General features: G+C 35.5%; 1 protein-coding gene across 12 annotated transcripts in view; it reads left to right on the plus strand.

Annotated features, from left to right (window-relative positions):
* LOC128683579 (uncharacterized protein) overlaps positions 1-18,168 on the plus strand; it is a 46,126-nt gene that overhangs the window by 12,366 nt on the left and 15,592 nt on the right. For 11 of the 12 annotated variants that reach the window (XM_053769339.2, XM_053769340.2, XM_053769343.2 and 8 more), the window contains 3 exons: positions 2,645-2,812; positions 3,359-3,457; positions 5,057-5,257. In XM_053769339.2, coding sequence (XP_053625314.1) covers positions 2,645-2,812; positions 3,359-3,457; positions 5,057-5,257 — 468 coding nt within the window. Of the gene's footprint in view, positions 1-2,644; positions 2,813-3,358; positions 3,458-5,056; positions 5,258-12,974; positions 13,264-18,168 lie in introns of those variants that run through there. The other variant, XM_053769350.1, reaches the window with a different exon arrangement.

Here is an 18,168-nt window from a genome sequence, read left to right on the forward strand (position 1 = left end):
CACTGAAATTGAAAATGAAATTCAATCAATCGTTCATTGGAGAATAATTTTTATGAAGTAAATTATAAAGCAGTTATAGATATTTTTAAATACGGCACGATTATTACACAGCCTAAGTAAATTTTATTAAAGAAATATTTTCGATACGCTCTCATGAACCGTATATTTTACTAATTAGGTGAAAAGCGTGAGAAGTGCCTTTTTAATTTAAAAAAAAAGTAGGTTTTCTTGATTTGGCTCTGTGATATGTCCCCGTCACGATCAGAGGTAATATCAAAGATTTTATGAACATATTATTTTTGGAAAACAATAATATATTTAATCTGGCTATCGATTGCAGAAATGACGAGATGCAAATTAGTAACTCATGTTCTTTGCCATTTACAGGGATGGATGTAGAAGTAGATTGGCGAGGCCTTTGACCAGAACTGGTATACCACAAAAAAATCTGGATTGGTGTAGGGTTTATTCAGGAATATAGAGTTGATTATTTTGATTATTCAGATGTTTATAGATGAGTATTAATCTTAGGCATCCTTCTAACGTGGAGTGCATATATTAATAATGACTTGATTATGTAATATAGGTGTGTATGAGGCATGATTCATGGATGAATATTCAATGTGTACAATGTTCATACTCTCTGCATTCCTAGCTATGTTTACCAATATGTTTATTATAACTAGGTGTTGTAGAATTATTCTATTCTAGCTCTCTTATTCAAGTTAAAACATAGGTTTTATCTTTTTTCTGAATAACGAAAAAATAACATTGCGGTGCGAACAGTGACTATGTATATATATTTTTGGGTTATATTTTTTAATTTGGCTATCGATTGTAGAAATGACGAGATGTACTTTCAAGTGACTCATGTGCTTTGCCATTTACGAACCCTATTCGATGTTGATCACGGCATTAGCTCTTTTGTTGTTTAATTTCATGGTCGTAAGTCGTTTGCAACAAACATCCCGCCAACACACCAACCAGATTTGATTCGATTGTCTACACTACTCCTACGCTTGTTTTCATGATTGATGATCTTTTAAACTTTTATTTGTTTAAATTTTGTTGAAGCATAATTCAAGCCAAAGTCATCCACACTCATTTTATAAATGCTATATACTGTCTCTCTGTCACGCTTTCACGGCTCAACTGCTAGGCCGACTTTGATGCAATTCGGAATAGGTATAGTTAATGACCCGGCGTCAAACATGTGACTACCGCGGGCGAAGCCGTTGGCAACAAAAACAAAACATATAATGAATGTAATATCTTTCTGTAGTCTTCTCTGCATTTATTGCATTCTTCACTTTGTAGATTATAGAGAGAAATGGAATTTTTTGTTTAGCGACGCTTAGAAATGTATCAAATATTTCTTATCATCAGCCTTTCGGCTATTTTCGTCCTGATTGTTTGAACAGTGTGTTGTAATTCTTAGTAGTCAGATAATTTAGCACAGAGATAACATAATGGCAGTCTTAATGTACATAATGAGGTTTTTCTTATCTGTTGTTGGAACATACTTCTCTAGGCATTTTTGTGACAAGACGGTATTGCAGATTTTTATGCCATGAAGGATGCTTGTGGTCCCGCCCTAAGAATAAGTAATTAATTAAGGTAAATAATTCACTCCATATCCTCCCGTGGATGATGTACGAGGCGACTAGAGATATAAAGCCTAAATAACTGATAGGCAACAATAGCATTCCCAAAGAGAGTTCATGTCAGGCAAGCGTCCCGTTAAATTTAGCAATGTAAATATTAATATTATTTATTATTAATATTATTAATTAAACCTGCAAACTTAATTTCCTATCAATTATTGACTGTCTTTATATGTATCCTAAAAGACCAAAATTTTTTCTGTCGTTTTTCGCATAACAATTGTATATACTTGCCGTAGAGATCGTGAGTTGTTTTATGCATGGCGTGACATATCTTGCCTTTCTTCTTTTCGTTTTCTTCTGTCGTTCTGATTTACCTTATTTATTATAACAGTTTATGGTGGTTTGTGTACCTTATTACCTCTATTTATCAGTTTACCTTTGGGACATTGACGTGTTAATCGAGGTGCCGAGTAGATAAAAAAGGGTAATAAGTACGATCTATACGAGTTATATAAAAAAACTGTATAAAACATTTTTGTATATTTTTTATTGCTTAAGCTAGTTTCTTCATTCGCTCATTCTGAGGCCAAATCATCTGTTTCTGATAGTGATACATATAACATGCTTGCACGGTGAAATATCGATTACAAAGTTTCGTTGGGATGAAAGTCTTCACTTTTACAAGGTGTACATGTATGCACAGTTCCCGTTGGTATTGTAATAGTCACGGACAGTTCTCAACAATAGACTCTCGACGTAATGGGGCCATTGATTGTGTGGATGTTACTCGTATGTGTGAGTGCTATTGGGTACCAATCTTGTGGTCTATTATCTGTATTGATGGGGGCTTGACTTGCAGAGAAATGTAACAAGGCGCGAATACAAACAATAACTATATTTTATATATTACATATTATATTGTTCTGAGACCCTCGCTTTTCATTATCACTTAAGAGTGTGTGGTCCGTATCTTTTGCTGAGGTCCTTAAACTATAGGGCCGAGTTTTTGTCTAAATGAAACTTGTTTTTGGTTGCAGCAAAAAAACAAAATGGCTCCACGGTGCGGACGAATAGTCTGGGCTCTGGCGCACGCACACCACCCGCCGAAAGGACCAAATCCAAATTTTCCGCGTTCGGTAGACTCTTCAAACCATGGAAGTGGAAGAGGAAAAAGAAATCTGAGAAGTTCGAAGCTGCTTCTAGAAGTAAGTTTACGTCTAAATAAAAATAATTTTAAAATATTTTTTCCTCGATAAGACTAAAAAATCAAGTAGTAATCTTGACCTGATATGATGACCACTAGAAGCTTAATTTTAATTTATTGCTCGCTCACATATGTCAGTTCCTTCGCTATCTCTCGATGTCATGAATCGTGAACAAATACAATTGAGAAATGACATTCGTTATACGCAGTTAATAACTACGATTTTTGTTTGCAACGCTCATTATGTATATGCTTTCCTTTTACTACATATTGAACAATTTTTTTATTGAATAAGTCGCCAACGGATCGACTGTCGGACATACAGAATTCCAGATGTACACTATCGGTAAAGAATTCAGTGTACTTTTTTATTTGCGTTCAAAACAAAGTTCACATTCAAACAATGTAATTATTGTTCATTTTTTCACGTCCGCATCCGTAGTCTCACTTATGCCATAAGATAATTTAGTAGGTTACGAGAAACAAAACACTGAATTTTCGTTGGTCATTCCGAGTTACCTATTAATATATATTTTTTTAATTGCAGCTTTAGAAAGGAAGATATCCGTCCGAGCGAATAGAGATGAATTGGTGCAGAAGGGCATCCTTCTTCCTGAGAGTCCCGTCACGCCGGTGCCCGAAGCCAGTAAGATTTCTTTCTAGGTTAAATTGTCTTGCCTTTCTATAAACCATGTTAACGTCTGAACTTGTAACTCTACTAACACGTAGTAAAATGTGTCAAATGCACATGATCTCATCAAAATTTTCTTGATGATTTCGGTTATTTTAAAAATCGAAATCGATGAAAGCATGAGCCGAAAGTGAAAACTCCTCGGTGTGTTAAAAAGTGCACGATTTGACAGCTATTACGCAAGAGCGTGCGAAGCGGTAGTTGTGTTCGATGTCTATGAAATTAGACTTGTCGGTGTGACCATGAAATGAGGATCTGCTCTATGAGATCTGCTAGATTTTTCTCCACCAGATTGCAGTAGTGAACCTATGGTCCACTAATAACTGCCAGATAGTACAAGAGTTTCCGTAGAATTTGTTTGAATCAGAGGTCTAATTTGATCGCGTGACTTACAGTCAAATTATTAGCGACTAGACGATGCCCGGAGCTTCGCACCCGTGGAAATATTGAGATAAAAAATAGCCTATAGCAATCTTGGATAAATGTACCTTTCTAATGGTGAAAGAATTTTTGAAATCGGTTCGATAGTTATGGAGATTAACCGTCTCAAACATATAAACTCACAAACGCTTACCTCTTTATAATAATAGTATAGATGATGACAACACAGTGTTGTACCTAAAAATGAGCTAGTCGTCTGGACCATTTGTGTACATTTGTGTTAAAATTACTGAAAGGAATTGTATGCTAATCACCAACGACTACACTAATGAAACAGTCAAATAAAATGTACTTATTTTTAATTGTATTGCACACCTTGAAAACCCAATATAGGTGGGTATAGTGAAATCTTTGGTGGACCAAGCAGAAAATTGCAGTAAATTTGGTGCTACGTTTAGGCGGTCTGTGACAACTTCTTATGACCACCTTTTCTGGATATGGCTAAAATTAAGTTAATGAGACATAACATACCTATACATACAAAAATACATATAATGCAATAATTAAAATAAAATTATAGTTATATTATTAAATAATAGTATTTTAATTAATTTAGACCCTGAAATATGTACATAACCAAATATCACTTACACCATGTTGTTTCAAATCTTTTCATTAATAATGAATTAGATTACGATTATTATGGAGCTGATAATTTTACTTCCTATAATTAAAAATTTAAACAAGGTTTTGATGTTTTAGTGGTTTTGTATATTATCTAATTTTCCATAACATTGTTTTATACAATAAATTCCTAGCACAAGAGATTTTTGGTTACCGGGAATGTGTTTAACATATGTTTATAAAATTTTATATCCGTGTAGTTCGTCGTTGAGTAGTTCCCTCCTTAGGAATCCATCCTAGATGCACCATCAAATCATGCTTATTACAATACATTGTCATCATCCATGCGCAAGTAGGTCACATTTAACTTGCAAGATTTGATTACAAACAGACCGAGACTGGTGAAGTCAATTATAAGCTGAAGTTAAAAAAAAAGAAAATGCTAGTAGTTTGTAGTCTTCGAGACAAAATTAAAAAATAGAATTTATTCAGAAAATAAACCTTCGCGTCAAACTTTAAATGCTTCTAACAATAGTTTTTTATGTCAAGATGAGGATTCGCCGACGTATGGCGAGGAGGCGCGCAACGAGACCGGCGGCAGCAGCGCACAGGACCGCACGATCGCCGGCATGCACGCCGCGCTGCAGGCTCAGCTGGCCTCGCAGCTCGCGCAGCAACAAGCGGCGCTGGCCGCGGCGGTGGCGGCTGCCGCGGCTGCGCACCATCACCACCAGAACAATAATGTCATTGGTAAGTCTCAGATAGTGTGACAGTGAAGAAAATTAATATTCTGTGTCAAAATGGTGTGACAGATAGTCAGCACCCTTCTTTACGTCTTTACTCACAGTAAAGCCTAATTTTTATTTCGGGACTAGTGGCATGTTTGGATCGTCATGTTATGCCGGCTCCACACTATCCGCGAACAGTTCGCCAAACTTTGACGGATTCGGTATATATTACTGATTTTTCATTGCGGTAAATAAAAACACTTATACAAACTATGCAAATTTCATGCATTCGCACCGGTATCTATCAGAGTTCGGCAATAGTGTGGAGCTTACATTAATTTTCATCGGAAATTTCACGTCTGCCTCACGTTTTACAATGCATGCATTGATGTCATGTTAACGTTCTATTATGTTGAATCTTGAAGTTCACACGTTAAATGTTACTGTTATATCAAATTGTATGTTTGCCACTAGTTTTGAAAAAAAAAAAAGCTTTAATTGCGTTTTCTGATAGCACATTCGCACATGTCGCCGCCAAAAAAACGCGTGTCGCCATGCTTTATCGTAATGCAAGCGGCAAAGCCGGCGACGTGTCTGGATGATATTACTCTAAATATTTACACAATTCATACCATATCACTGAATCAGTATCAGCATAACGGCGGTGGGTGGGAGCAAACTTCGATCGTTATACAATAAAACACCTCTACGCGTCCATGGTCCATGTTAAATGGGCATTGGCAGGCAGATCAACAAGACAATCCTATAAGGGATCCGCTTTTATCCTTATGATATACAGAGCTCTTTAATTTTTTAACTGTATTATAGATCAAATAAATCTCTGAAAGCTTCATCAATCTCATGGACAATCAGGTCACTTCGCAGTATCCATTCCCTAGTCTTTTAATTAATGCATTGCTCATTTGACTAATATTTTTTATTGAAGTCTATAAAGGGATACTACACGTTATTATTGTAAAGGCTACAATTTATTATATTGCAATCAAAACTCTAATCCGGTCAAAACTATTTTTAACCAACGAAATCAGACAAAACTACTTTACTACTACTATATTTGATTATATATTTTTTGTATTCCACAAGCTGTATCTAGAAAATAAATATATTATGATTACAGTAGTACTTAAGTGGCCTATATATAGATTCATTTGATTAACAAGGGCTTTATGTTGTTACTTAGCTTACTGATCACTTAACTTAGTCTTGTCGCGCCGATCTAAGTAGTTGATATTGAATTTAACTTTCATGAGAAAAGGATCCGGTTCCTAAAAATATAGTAGACAATTAGACATGTTTCTTTAAATTGGTTTAGTATTTATGATAGAAGCTGATTTGTTATCTAGATGCGAATTATATCTATTGATTGATAATCGAGTTCACATTCACGCTCCAATTATAATATAAACTATGGTCTTAGTCATCATATTTCATTTTATTATTACACTTTCACAAAGGCGTTTATAAAACTACCATCATAGAATATAAAATTTGATAAAATTGATTTGATAAAAAATCCTGTACATTGAATAAATTTACATAAAAATTAAATTAGGCGATGGAGTCACAGCGACAGAGTAAGAATTTGAAAAAAAAAATCTGTGTTTGTCTGTTTGTACACGCTAGTAGTTCCGAAGATCTACTGGACGGATTTTAATGAAACTTTTTTGTTATATAGCTATTAAGCCTGGACAACATATAGGGTATAACTTATTTTGAAAACTGGAACACCTGATGGAGGAATAATGATGGTACAGCTAAACTATAGGACATATTGAAATGACGCCTTAACAAAAGTTATTCAGCCTGATGAGCATTTTCTGTTGAGATATAAAAATCGAAGATCTGTAACACCTGATGTAGATCTATGATGGCACAGTTAAACTATAGGGAATATAGAAATGACGACTTAACAAAAATTGTTCAGTCTGATGAGCATTTTCTGTTGAGATATAAAAATCGAAGATCTGGAACACCTGATGTAGACCTATGATGGTACAGCTAAACTATAGGGAATATAGAAATGACGACTTAACAAAAAATGTTAAGTCTGATAAGTAGTTTTTGTTGAGATATAAAAATCGAAGATCTGGAACACCTGATGTACAGCTAAACTATAGGAAAAATAGAAATGACGCTCTAATAAAAGTTGTTCAGTCTGATGAGAATCGAAGAAAAATCGAAGATCTAAAGAAGAGTCAACTTCAACTAAACTATAGAAAGTATATTTTTCAGTCTGATTAGCATCTTCTGTATAGGTATCGTTACATTTGTCTGTATAATTAAATTTCTCTAATAGTTTTGACTCCTTATCAAAAATTGTTCGGCAACGCAAATGAAGTCGCAGACATCAGCTAGTTCCAACATAAAAATTAATGTCTGTCTGCTCTATATTTAATATAATATGTTTAGACTGGGCTAAGTATGGCCAACTCGTTTATATTTTTGCTGTAAATGTGATAGTTACCCCGAAATGGTTCCTAATTAAACATAAATTATGTTGGTTAATGAGTTTGAAATGAATTCGTGGCTCGTTAGCAACACGGTGTGATTAAAAGTAACAGTTGTAGCCCAGACCTGCGTCATGACTGCCGGGGAGCGTGCCTGGAATTAGTGGCATCCTGGCAGGATGAGCGGCGTGCGTTGACCCATCCTGCTCGCACTCTCTATTGTCACAGCAATCACAAAACTATCGACCTATTATTGAATATGGATTGATGAACAAACAAATAGTGAAATATCCCATTTCTAGTAGTAGTTAGCTCCTATAACTTTCATAAGTGGTATCTAATGCTTATAATTATAAGCATTAGATACCACTTATGAAAGTTATTCTCAGGAATGTTACTACTATACAAGCGTTAGATGGTCGCAAACGTCACGTCAGATGCCTTTAAGCGACTGGAATAAAATCTGATACGACCTTTATAAATACAATGAGAAGAGGAAGCACTGAACATAATATTTATTTCAGTATTTATATAGTTGAGTATATTTATGATATTTAATATTCTGATTTCACGTAAAATTTTCATACAGTGTTTGTTTATTATAACACACTAAATAATGATCCATACATTAGATCTAGTTCGATTCAAGTCTCTATGAGCTATTCTGTGGCTGTTTATCGTGATGATTCGTCAATCATAAAATTTCTACGACATAGATTATTGGGACAGTTTTATATTTATGATTAGCTGATGCCCACGATTTCGTTCGCGTGGCCGAACAGTTTTTGGTAAAGTGTCAAAATTATTAGAGAGATTAAAATAATTATTTTATCTGTATTATATATAATGTAGCTGTTTGTTGTTTTAATAAATAAATAAATTCTTTCAAAAAGACCTGAAGAGTTGTTTACCCTGGAGAAAGCCACATAAAGTCGCAATGAGTGGTATAAGCGGGATAAGTACAGTTTCACCGGCACCATTCCCAGTGAGAATCTCGGCTTAAATTAATTTTTTATATTTCAACAGGAAATGCTCATCAGCCTGAACAACTTTTGTTAAGGCGTCATTTTTTATTTCCTATAGTTTAGCTGGACCATTATGGGTCCGCATTAGGTCCAAATCTTCGATCTTTATACCTCAACAGAAAATGCTCATCAGGCTGAATAACTTTTGTTAAGGCGCTAGTTCTATATTTCCTATAGTTTCGCTGGACGATCATTGTTCTCCATCAGGTGTTCCAGTTTTCAAAAAAGTTCAGTTCCGTTCAGTATCCTTCTATGCATTTCAGTCAAAAACACTGAATGTACAGACAAAATATTTTTACTGTTTTATTATATGTATAGAATAGACTAGTGTCCCGGCCCGGCATCGCAAGGTCTAATACGCTGTTTTGTATGTATTATTTGCTAATACATTTTCTAAATAACAGTGAAAACTGCATCAAAATCCGTTGCGTGGTTTAAATAAACAGACAGACGCGGCGGGCGACTTTGTTATATACCTACTACCTATGTAGTGATAAGATTTTATAGATCGTAAGTACTTTAAATAGCATATGTTTGATTAGATACCTATCTAGATTAAACGCGTAATCAAATTGCACATTTTCAGTATTAAATTGCGTTAAATTATTTCGAGCGAAACTTATTACTAACACGTTATATCAGTGCACAGTGCCAGTGAAATTCAAAGTTAAAAAGTTAGTAAAGAATCCAATTATTTATCATTTCTATAACTGCTAAAAATAATGTATCTATGCATTACGTATTTACTGCGTTTGGAATGTTCTTAATAAAATAAATTTAAATGAATGAAAGATTTGGCTTTGAAATAACCGTATCCGTAAATTGCACTTGGCAGAAGCTTAGGTATAGAACTATTAGGCGATTTGGAGCCTAGACTATACTTGGGGTAATGGTGAAGTCTAAATATTGGGGGGTGCGAGACGAGGGCGGGCGGCGAGGAGCCGCGGCGCGCGCTTCAGTGTCGGCCCGCCCGCGCCCGCGCCCGCAGGCCCGCGACCTGCCGCAAGCCGACCCTCCCTAACCTCACTCGATCTCCGGCTCACCTCAATATCCCACCTATACATAAGTATCACTTCATCCACTCCATTTCACGCTCTCAATACCCTTTGTGCTGATTATTAAAATTATATCACAAATTTTCACCATCAACTTACTCTTTCATGCGCCGTAATAGGCCATTACTCAGTATGAGGCGGTGAAGTGTTTGTTTTCATAACTTCAGGTTCTTTCTGTATATTTTTTTCGATCTTAGCACTCAACTTTTTTGCTCTCTTTCAACATTAGTACAGTACATAAAATTCGTGTTAATTAATGCTCATGACATTAAAGTTCGTAACTTGTATGCAAAAGTTACGGACGGGGTGATAACATAGGATATGATCTTGTTTTATAGGACGTTCCGTGTGTTTTAGATATGGTTTTCAGTACATTTCAGAAGACTGTTGAGACAGTCGGTTCATTTGACTCGTATTACGCTAGCAAGTCGCGAGGCGCGAAGTTTGCAGGCAGTATCGATCGCCACGGGCCGCCAGCACGCGATCGCGGCCGCTGCACCGGCTCCGGGCTCCCATGCGTCGTCCCATGTGTTGTGTTCCATTGAAAATAAGCATTTTCAATTAACCCCGAGTTATTCGTTCCATAGAAATATAATATATGGTACATCGATTGTTGACAAAATATTTCTCGCTTGGAGTCGACGGCTAAGGTGACTCTAATGCGAGTCGGGATTAGATTACGTCAAGAGATGTGCGGGCGCGGGAGGTCTTACACTGGCGGATAAGAAAGGGCGCGGTGTCTCGGGCGCCGCACCGCGGCCGGCGCGTGCCGCCGCCACCGCCGCCGCCTGCGCCGCGTCTGTCCATGATGGGCTACATCATGGGATGCGCCTGCTTGAGAGGTGCGTGCTGAGCTGACCCATATCATTTTCATTTCACCATTGTAGTTCCTGGTCACACGTTACAGCACTAAGAACAAACAGACGATAAGCCTTCTAATACTTTACAGAAAATATTATGATATTTTCTATATTAACTCGTTATAATCATCGCCTTAGTGATTTAGAACTTTGTAAAGGAGACTATGCCTAATAGAAAATGTCTTTTAGATATAGTAAATAAAGTGTCATACTGTTGGAGAATGAGTAATCGCGCAAGTTTATTTTTAAGTCATTAAAATCCATTTAAAACTTATCAAAAACCCAAACCAATTCTCCACGCAGCTTCTCAATATGACTATTACTTGTATTAGAAATTTATAAAGAACTCCCTAACATTTTGTAGTGATAAATACCTATTTAAATTTTTATGCTTATAGTTATATAGACCTCTATATAACTATTAGCATAAAAATTTAAGCCATAATGCAATATAGCATACTGTATTATAGCATAACGACTTTTAAGCATAAAGCTTTTACGCATAACTATTTGAAGCATAACTAAACTAAACTAAAAGTTAATTATGCCACATTTATGAGTATCACGCATTCGTATTACGCAATCGAAAACTTTCGAAAAAATCGAATCTATTTGTTTCATATTTTTCACTTTTTCGTAAACTAAGAATCGATTCGATTTTTTCGAAAATGAAAAATCATTCTGGGTTCTCACGTAATTAATTCATAAATGTTTTAACATTTATTAATTAATAACGTATTTGTTAAAGACAAAGAGAGTTGAACTCTTTTTTTTTATTGTACACATTTCCCTTCGTTTGTGACGCGTGACAGACTAATTTGTGGCGCTATTCATATATATTTCTGTATTTCGTATTCTATGTAGTTATGTAGGTCTTTTTATTTTATAGCCATCATATCATATTAATGCTGGTTGACAGTAGCTATAATTCATTGATCACCCTTGACCGGAGAAGCCACAGCACTGTAGACGGCGGATCCGTAAATATAAATAAGCTTTGTCATTCTCTAAATTCCATCATCCTTATGATATTATAAGTTTGTATATTTACTTGAACTTCATATTAATTTATTCACCATATTATCTAAAATGATTTTTTATAACATGTCACAGATCTTAAAAACTACACAGACATTTGGAATATTATTATGGATATATTAATATGCATATTAATATGGATTTAAAATTTTACATAATTATATTTATACGTCTAAACCGTTAAGGTTTAGATATTTGATTGGCATAAGCCGGAATAACATTACCACATATTCCCGAAGTACTCAGAAAAGTGTACACCGGCTCACTTAGACTGTCATAAATTTAATAGTTTACTCAACAAAGTTCTGCATTGGCTCACATGTCGCGCATGACTAAACCTTGCACGATAATGAATAATAAAGCAGTCGACGAGTCTCATTGCACTGCTTGGTTCGTGATGACGTCAAGCATGCTATTGCAACTGGCCACATGGGATAAGCACAGTGTGGGAGGATGACGTTTGTGAATCAGACAAGCTATTACCGCGACTTTTACCGATTGTTACTCCCTAGGAACAATAACTAAAGATTACTCCATTCTGAATATGACAAATAATATTCGGGGCTTATCACTATATAAGATTTTTACCTTCCTCTCTATGTTATGAATATATGCTATCTTTAAGAAGACTTACTGGATGTCTAGACCACAATAAATCAGCTGTTCAGATTAGCAATTACGTACGGAATTTCCAATATGGAATGGAATATATTTTCCCATAGTAATCATGCTGATTTAATAAAATGTGCATAATGGATCTGCATATAATCAATGTTACAGCTAAATAGGTTCATTAGTGGGATAATATAACAAATATACGTTAATAAATTTACTCAATTTTCAATTAACTGTATACTTGATTAGTCGAAAGTAAGAACTTAAACAAACCTAGCCCTTCAAAAACGATTAATTAGAAGTTTCGGAAAGTAAAGTATTCCGATCTTTACTATACATTCTTATTTTACTGGAAACTTGTAAGCTTTTAATGTAACAATAAAAATAAATGAGATAAGATTCCTCAGTCTAAAGACGGCAGGTTAGGTTAGGCTATAGAAGCTTATTTTTATTTATTCGTATTTTTTCTCTGTACTTTAGTTTATTAGAACTGTAAGAAAAAGAAACTGAAATAAATGAATGAAGCTGTAAATAATAAAACGGTCACATCATTTATGAACCCTCCGCTGTTCATTTTTGTACTTGCACGTTGCATGAGCTAGATGAATGGCGATAAATTAAAAATTCAAAACAAAGCGAGGCGGCTCGTGGGCGGGCGGATAGCGAGCACGGAGGGCGGGCGACGATCGAAGAATGTGCGCGGTGCCGGGGTTCGGGGGCGGCGTAACGATCGTCTGCCGGCCGCAGTCGAGTAGCCGCGAGCGCGCCGCGAGCATGGGCGACGTCGGCACGCTCGCCGCCATGGACGCGTTCGCAGGCGGCGCCCGGCGGAGGCCAGCGCGCCTTCCGCCACCACCGCCCTTCGTGCCGCCGCCGCCGCCTCAGCGCCACGACCACTACTACGTGCGCCGCAAGTCTCCTATCCCGAGACACGCTGGAAACCTCACGCTGTTCGCGCGCCACAACGGTACCACTATTAAAATCGGCATGCACTTGCAAGTCTTCCAACGTCTATCCATACTCCATCATCAGCTTACATCCGATCGCCACCGGCTTGCCGACAGAAACTGGTCACTCACCTGCCGCGTTGCGCCACTCTTCAATATCAATGTCACGTACTCATCGTTCAAGCTTATTGCCGATTGATATCATAGTTTGTTTCACGCATAACGTTGATTGTAATATGGCATAACAAGGCATGTTTCTTTCATGAATCTTTAAAAAATAATTATCTTAGTCGTAAAAATCTTATTGATTGTAGTTTTCATTTCCGGCTATTTAAGTAGTTGACGTTCACATTGCCAAACCAGCATCGGCACTACACATACAACAGATGTTACTGTTACCAATGTGTCCGTCACATGTTTCAATTTAAGAGCAGGTCAAAGAAATGACTGAAAATCCTTGAATTCTCAAGGTAATGGTATTCTTCGTTGGCCAATACACTGGACGAGTGTTAAACATCTCAAACTCTGGTTTCGTATTGTTACAGTAGCTAACTGGCAAGAGACTAGACTCTACTTGCTTTGTATAATTCAATTTTGTTCATTCATAATTAGTACTAATTATACTTGACCTAGTTTTATTCATGAATCCAAATTTGTTTTAACGGCGCATTTTCGTTGTCATTTCTGCAAATTGATAAAATATTCATTGTTATCGCGCCCCGTAGTCCGGGAAAGTCTGAACTCCCACGCCCCGTTCCCTTAAGTTCACCTTCTTGTGTATGTATAGCTTATTGTTTTAATGTATTCAGGGTTCATTGTGCCTACAACGTACCTGTATGTATATTATTTATTCAGCCATATCGTTTAAAGCTTGTCCTGTAATTTTGGCTAGAGATTATGATTACGTCTTTGTACTTCGCTGCGATGTAGATGTTGGTACCATCGTAAACCCATGACATAACCGATATTTCAACGTTTTGAAATCCAACCTATATAATATAATTAAGATTCTTGTGGTCAATTTTCCCAGTCATTGTAAAATTGCATTTGTTTTTGGATTGTAATTTATTCAGTAAAGGTGAAATTAGTGTACACCTACTTAGTAAAATTATTGGCTATCAATAAGTTTAACGGCGCAGTGCTCTTTCCATAAGTCTGTTTCCCGTCGACCTGTCATGTTTCTGAAGAAAACTATGTGACGACTACACTTGGTCAGGCATTGCTTACCCTCGTCCCTCATGCTTGTACTTGAATACCCAGGCACGAGTCAAATAAAAAAGAAAAAGTACAGTTTGAGCGTGAAATTTTTAATAAATTGTACTTTTTGTACATCGCTTAAAAACTACAAATAAAACATACTTATTGAAAATTGAAAGAAATGGTCAGGGAAAAGTCAGGAATTTTTTTAACATTATCTATGGACAGGACACCTTGTTCACATTCCCAATCTCGTTAATCGGCCAAGAATATAATATTGAATTCTTGAAATAAATAACCATTGAATCAGTTACGAGCTTTCGAGCGGTCTGCTCCCATTCATTACCATGATATATCGAGGCACATGATCGATCTGCAAGATTCCAGTTGCGTTTAAACTAACGCGGATGTTTTCGATGATACGGTACATCGCGAAATAGGCGCCGGCTGCGTTGATTTCGATAAATTACGACGTAAAGCGTCGCCTGACCTTGTACAACTATTTGCGGCATGTGGAGCCGTGATTTTGTGCGCTGATGCAGACTAAATACACGTTTTAATTGCTCTCCCGTATGTCAATCATACATTCCCGAATAAAATAAGAGCCCAGCATAAAATAAGAGGGACCTGCGCTCAGGATGGGGTAGAAAAATGCAGCATGCTACCCTTTTGTTGTATACCATTAATATTTTTCAAATATGACATTTTGTCAGTGATCTTTAAGCGCTACAGAGTTTACATAATGTGTATTGTACTTAATTTAAAAAAATGCTATCTAGTTTCCTTAATTTTTTTAATGGTACTCAAAGATTTTAGTAAAACATAAATTAAAACAAATCACGATGTTTGTTATTATAAAATAGTTATTTGAATGTGAATGAGAATTAATAATGTCCTTCTTGTTCTTGTTTGTCTTGTCCTAAGCTTAGATCACTAAGGTCCTAACAATAGATAAAAGAAATGGTCTTAACACATAAACGATTAATAATTATTAAAAAGCAAAAATTCGAAAAATGATGTGTGGGCGGGCGGCCGACCTGAAAGGCAGGGAACCGCGCGGTTCTAGGGCGATTTCCTTCCGCTGCTTTTGCATCTCCGCTCTGCTTATGATATCGCCCGCGTTACGCTAATGGTATCGCTCGCCGCACCGCACCGCTCAACGCTCTCGTATAATAACCAATGCTCGAATCAACCCTTTGTTAGCTCACCTTTACTTTTACCTGTAAATAACAGAGTTTATTTATAAGTGCTTAATTTATTACGGGCTGGCTCCTTTTGACTGAGAAGCTACACAACGCTGGTTCAACAGGGTAAATGTCCTTTATGAAGCTTAATTTAGCCAATTTTCAATTCAAAGAAACATCAACGAACCATTTCTGTGATTTATCTTTAATGCAACATACCAAAAGCACGATACTGTTTAATAGGTTATATATAAATCTTCATGTAATTCAATATATATTAGCTAATAGGTAGTACTTTTTTTAAAGAGCATCGTAGGTTTTAAGGTTAAATACAAATACAAATACAAATGATTTATTTGTTGAACATAGGTACACACATTTACATGCAGTTGTTTCAAAATCACTCAGAACGCTATGCCGTGCCGTCAATACGACATACAAATATTGTGCTTTTAATTGAAATCTGACACATTCGGATATTGTCATATTATCACTACTTCATTTATTACAATTCAAAAATAAAAATATTATAATAAGATTCAATTCACTAAATTATCTGTATGAAACATTGTCATTAGAAATTTATTGTTACAAATTAGTCAATAATCACAATTATGGAGATTGTCATTCAAATATTCATGTATAGTGTAATAACATTTATCAGTCAAGAGCAATTTTAATTTATTTTTAAAAGTCACTAAATTAAGATTCTTAAAACTATCTGGTAATTTGTTATATATGATGGGACACATTCCAAATACACTTTTTTCCATTAGAGCTGTTTTGTGGCCCCCAACTACTAGTTTATTCCTGTATTGTGGTCGCACTCTTTCCGGATTGGTTCTAATGTTACACACTTTAACAAACATATTAGGGTTCATTTTTACAAAAATACATATTTCGAAAATGTATATGCATGGAAGAGTCATTATTTTTAAAGACTTAAAAAAGGGAAGGCAACTGTCTTTGGTCTTGAGGCCACACATAGATCTTATGCACCTCTTTTGTGCCTTAAAGATTCTGTCCTTCTCTACTGAGTTACCCCAAAAAATTACACCATAACGTAGTGTAGGTGCAACTATACCATGATACGCTACCAATAGTACATCCATTTTTGCCTTTTTATATAGTTGAAAAAGTGCATAGGCAGACACACTTAATTTTTTACAAATATGTTCAGCTTGACTCTTCCAAGTTAATTTACTGTCAATTATGAGGCCTAGAAATTTCGTTGAATTAACTTCGTCAATGTATTGCTCATCATATTTAACAATTACTTCCTGATTAGTTACTCTTTGATAAAAATGCATTATATTAGATTTCTTTAAATTAATTTTTAAATTATTCATATTAAGCCATTGTATAATATCATTTAATACCATATTTATGTCATTTTCATATTCGCTTTTTTTGTCACATTTTATCACAGCTGTGCTATCATCAGCGAATAGCACCATATGTTGTCTGACGTGCATAGGTAAATCATTAATGTAAATCAGAAATAACAGTGGCCCCAAAACGCTGCCCTGAGGAACACCGAATTTATTTATTTTTAGGTCAGAACAGTGTTTTATCTCTTGTTTTGTCATAGGGCAAATACTAGGTATTTCAACATACTGTTTACGGTTGGCCAGAAATGATTCTATAAGATCTAGGATATTTCCTCGTATTCCATAAGAATGCAACTTATCAATCAGTCTTTTATGATTAACAAAATCGAAAGCTTGGGTCATATCAGTGAAAAGAGCACATACATCTATTCTATTATCCACATTATTCATAATTATGTCAAGTAATTTAAAAATGGCCATATTTATAGATCTATTTTTACGGAATCCCATCTGTTCGTCACATAATAAATTATATTTAGTCAAGTAATTATATATTGCGTCATAAATATATTTTTCAATTATTTTAGTGAATACCGAACCCAAAGCTACTGGTCTAAAGTTTGACATGTTTAATTTGCTATCTTTTTTATGCAGCGGTTTAATGACGGTTGTTTTTAGGCTTTCTGGATATGTACCTTCAGCAATGCACATATTTATCAAATGTGAAAGATGTGAAGCAATTTCAGTCCCTATAAATTTGACAACCTTTACAGAAATGTCATCATGTCCTGTACTATTTTTATTTTTTAAAGATTTTATAATGCTAACCACATTTTCTGGTGAAATCGGTAAGAGGAACATGGATTGAGACTGCATTGGCAAATCAACTTTATGGTTTAATACTTTCGAAGAACTCTCAATTGTCTCAATGAAATGAGAATTGAAAGCGTCCGCTATAAGTTTAGGGTCTGTAATAATTTTACCATTTTTCTGTATTTTAGTGATATAATCTGTCTTCTTTTTGCTTTTATTAATAATTTTCCAAGTAGCCTTTGATTTATTTTGTGAATTGTGTATATAATGTGAATTTTGAGCCTTTTGAGTTAAGTTTATGATATTCTTTAGTTTTTTGGAATAGTTTTTAAAAACGATTTTATTTTGGTTCGAAGGAAATTTTCTATATTTCCACAGTAAGGCCCTTTTTTTTCTGCAA

The sequence above is a fragment of the Plodia interpunctella genome, chromosome 3 (assembly GCF_027563975.2).
Source record: "Plodia interpunctella isolate USDA-ARS_2022_Savannah chromosome 3, ilPloInte3.2, whole genome shotgun sequence".
NCBI lineage: Eukaryota > Metazoa > Arthropoda > Insecta > Lepidoptera > Pyralidae > Plodia > Plodia interpunctella.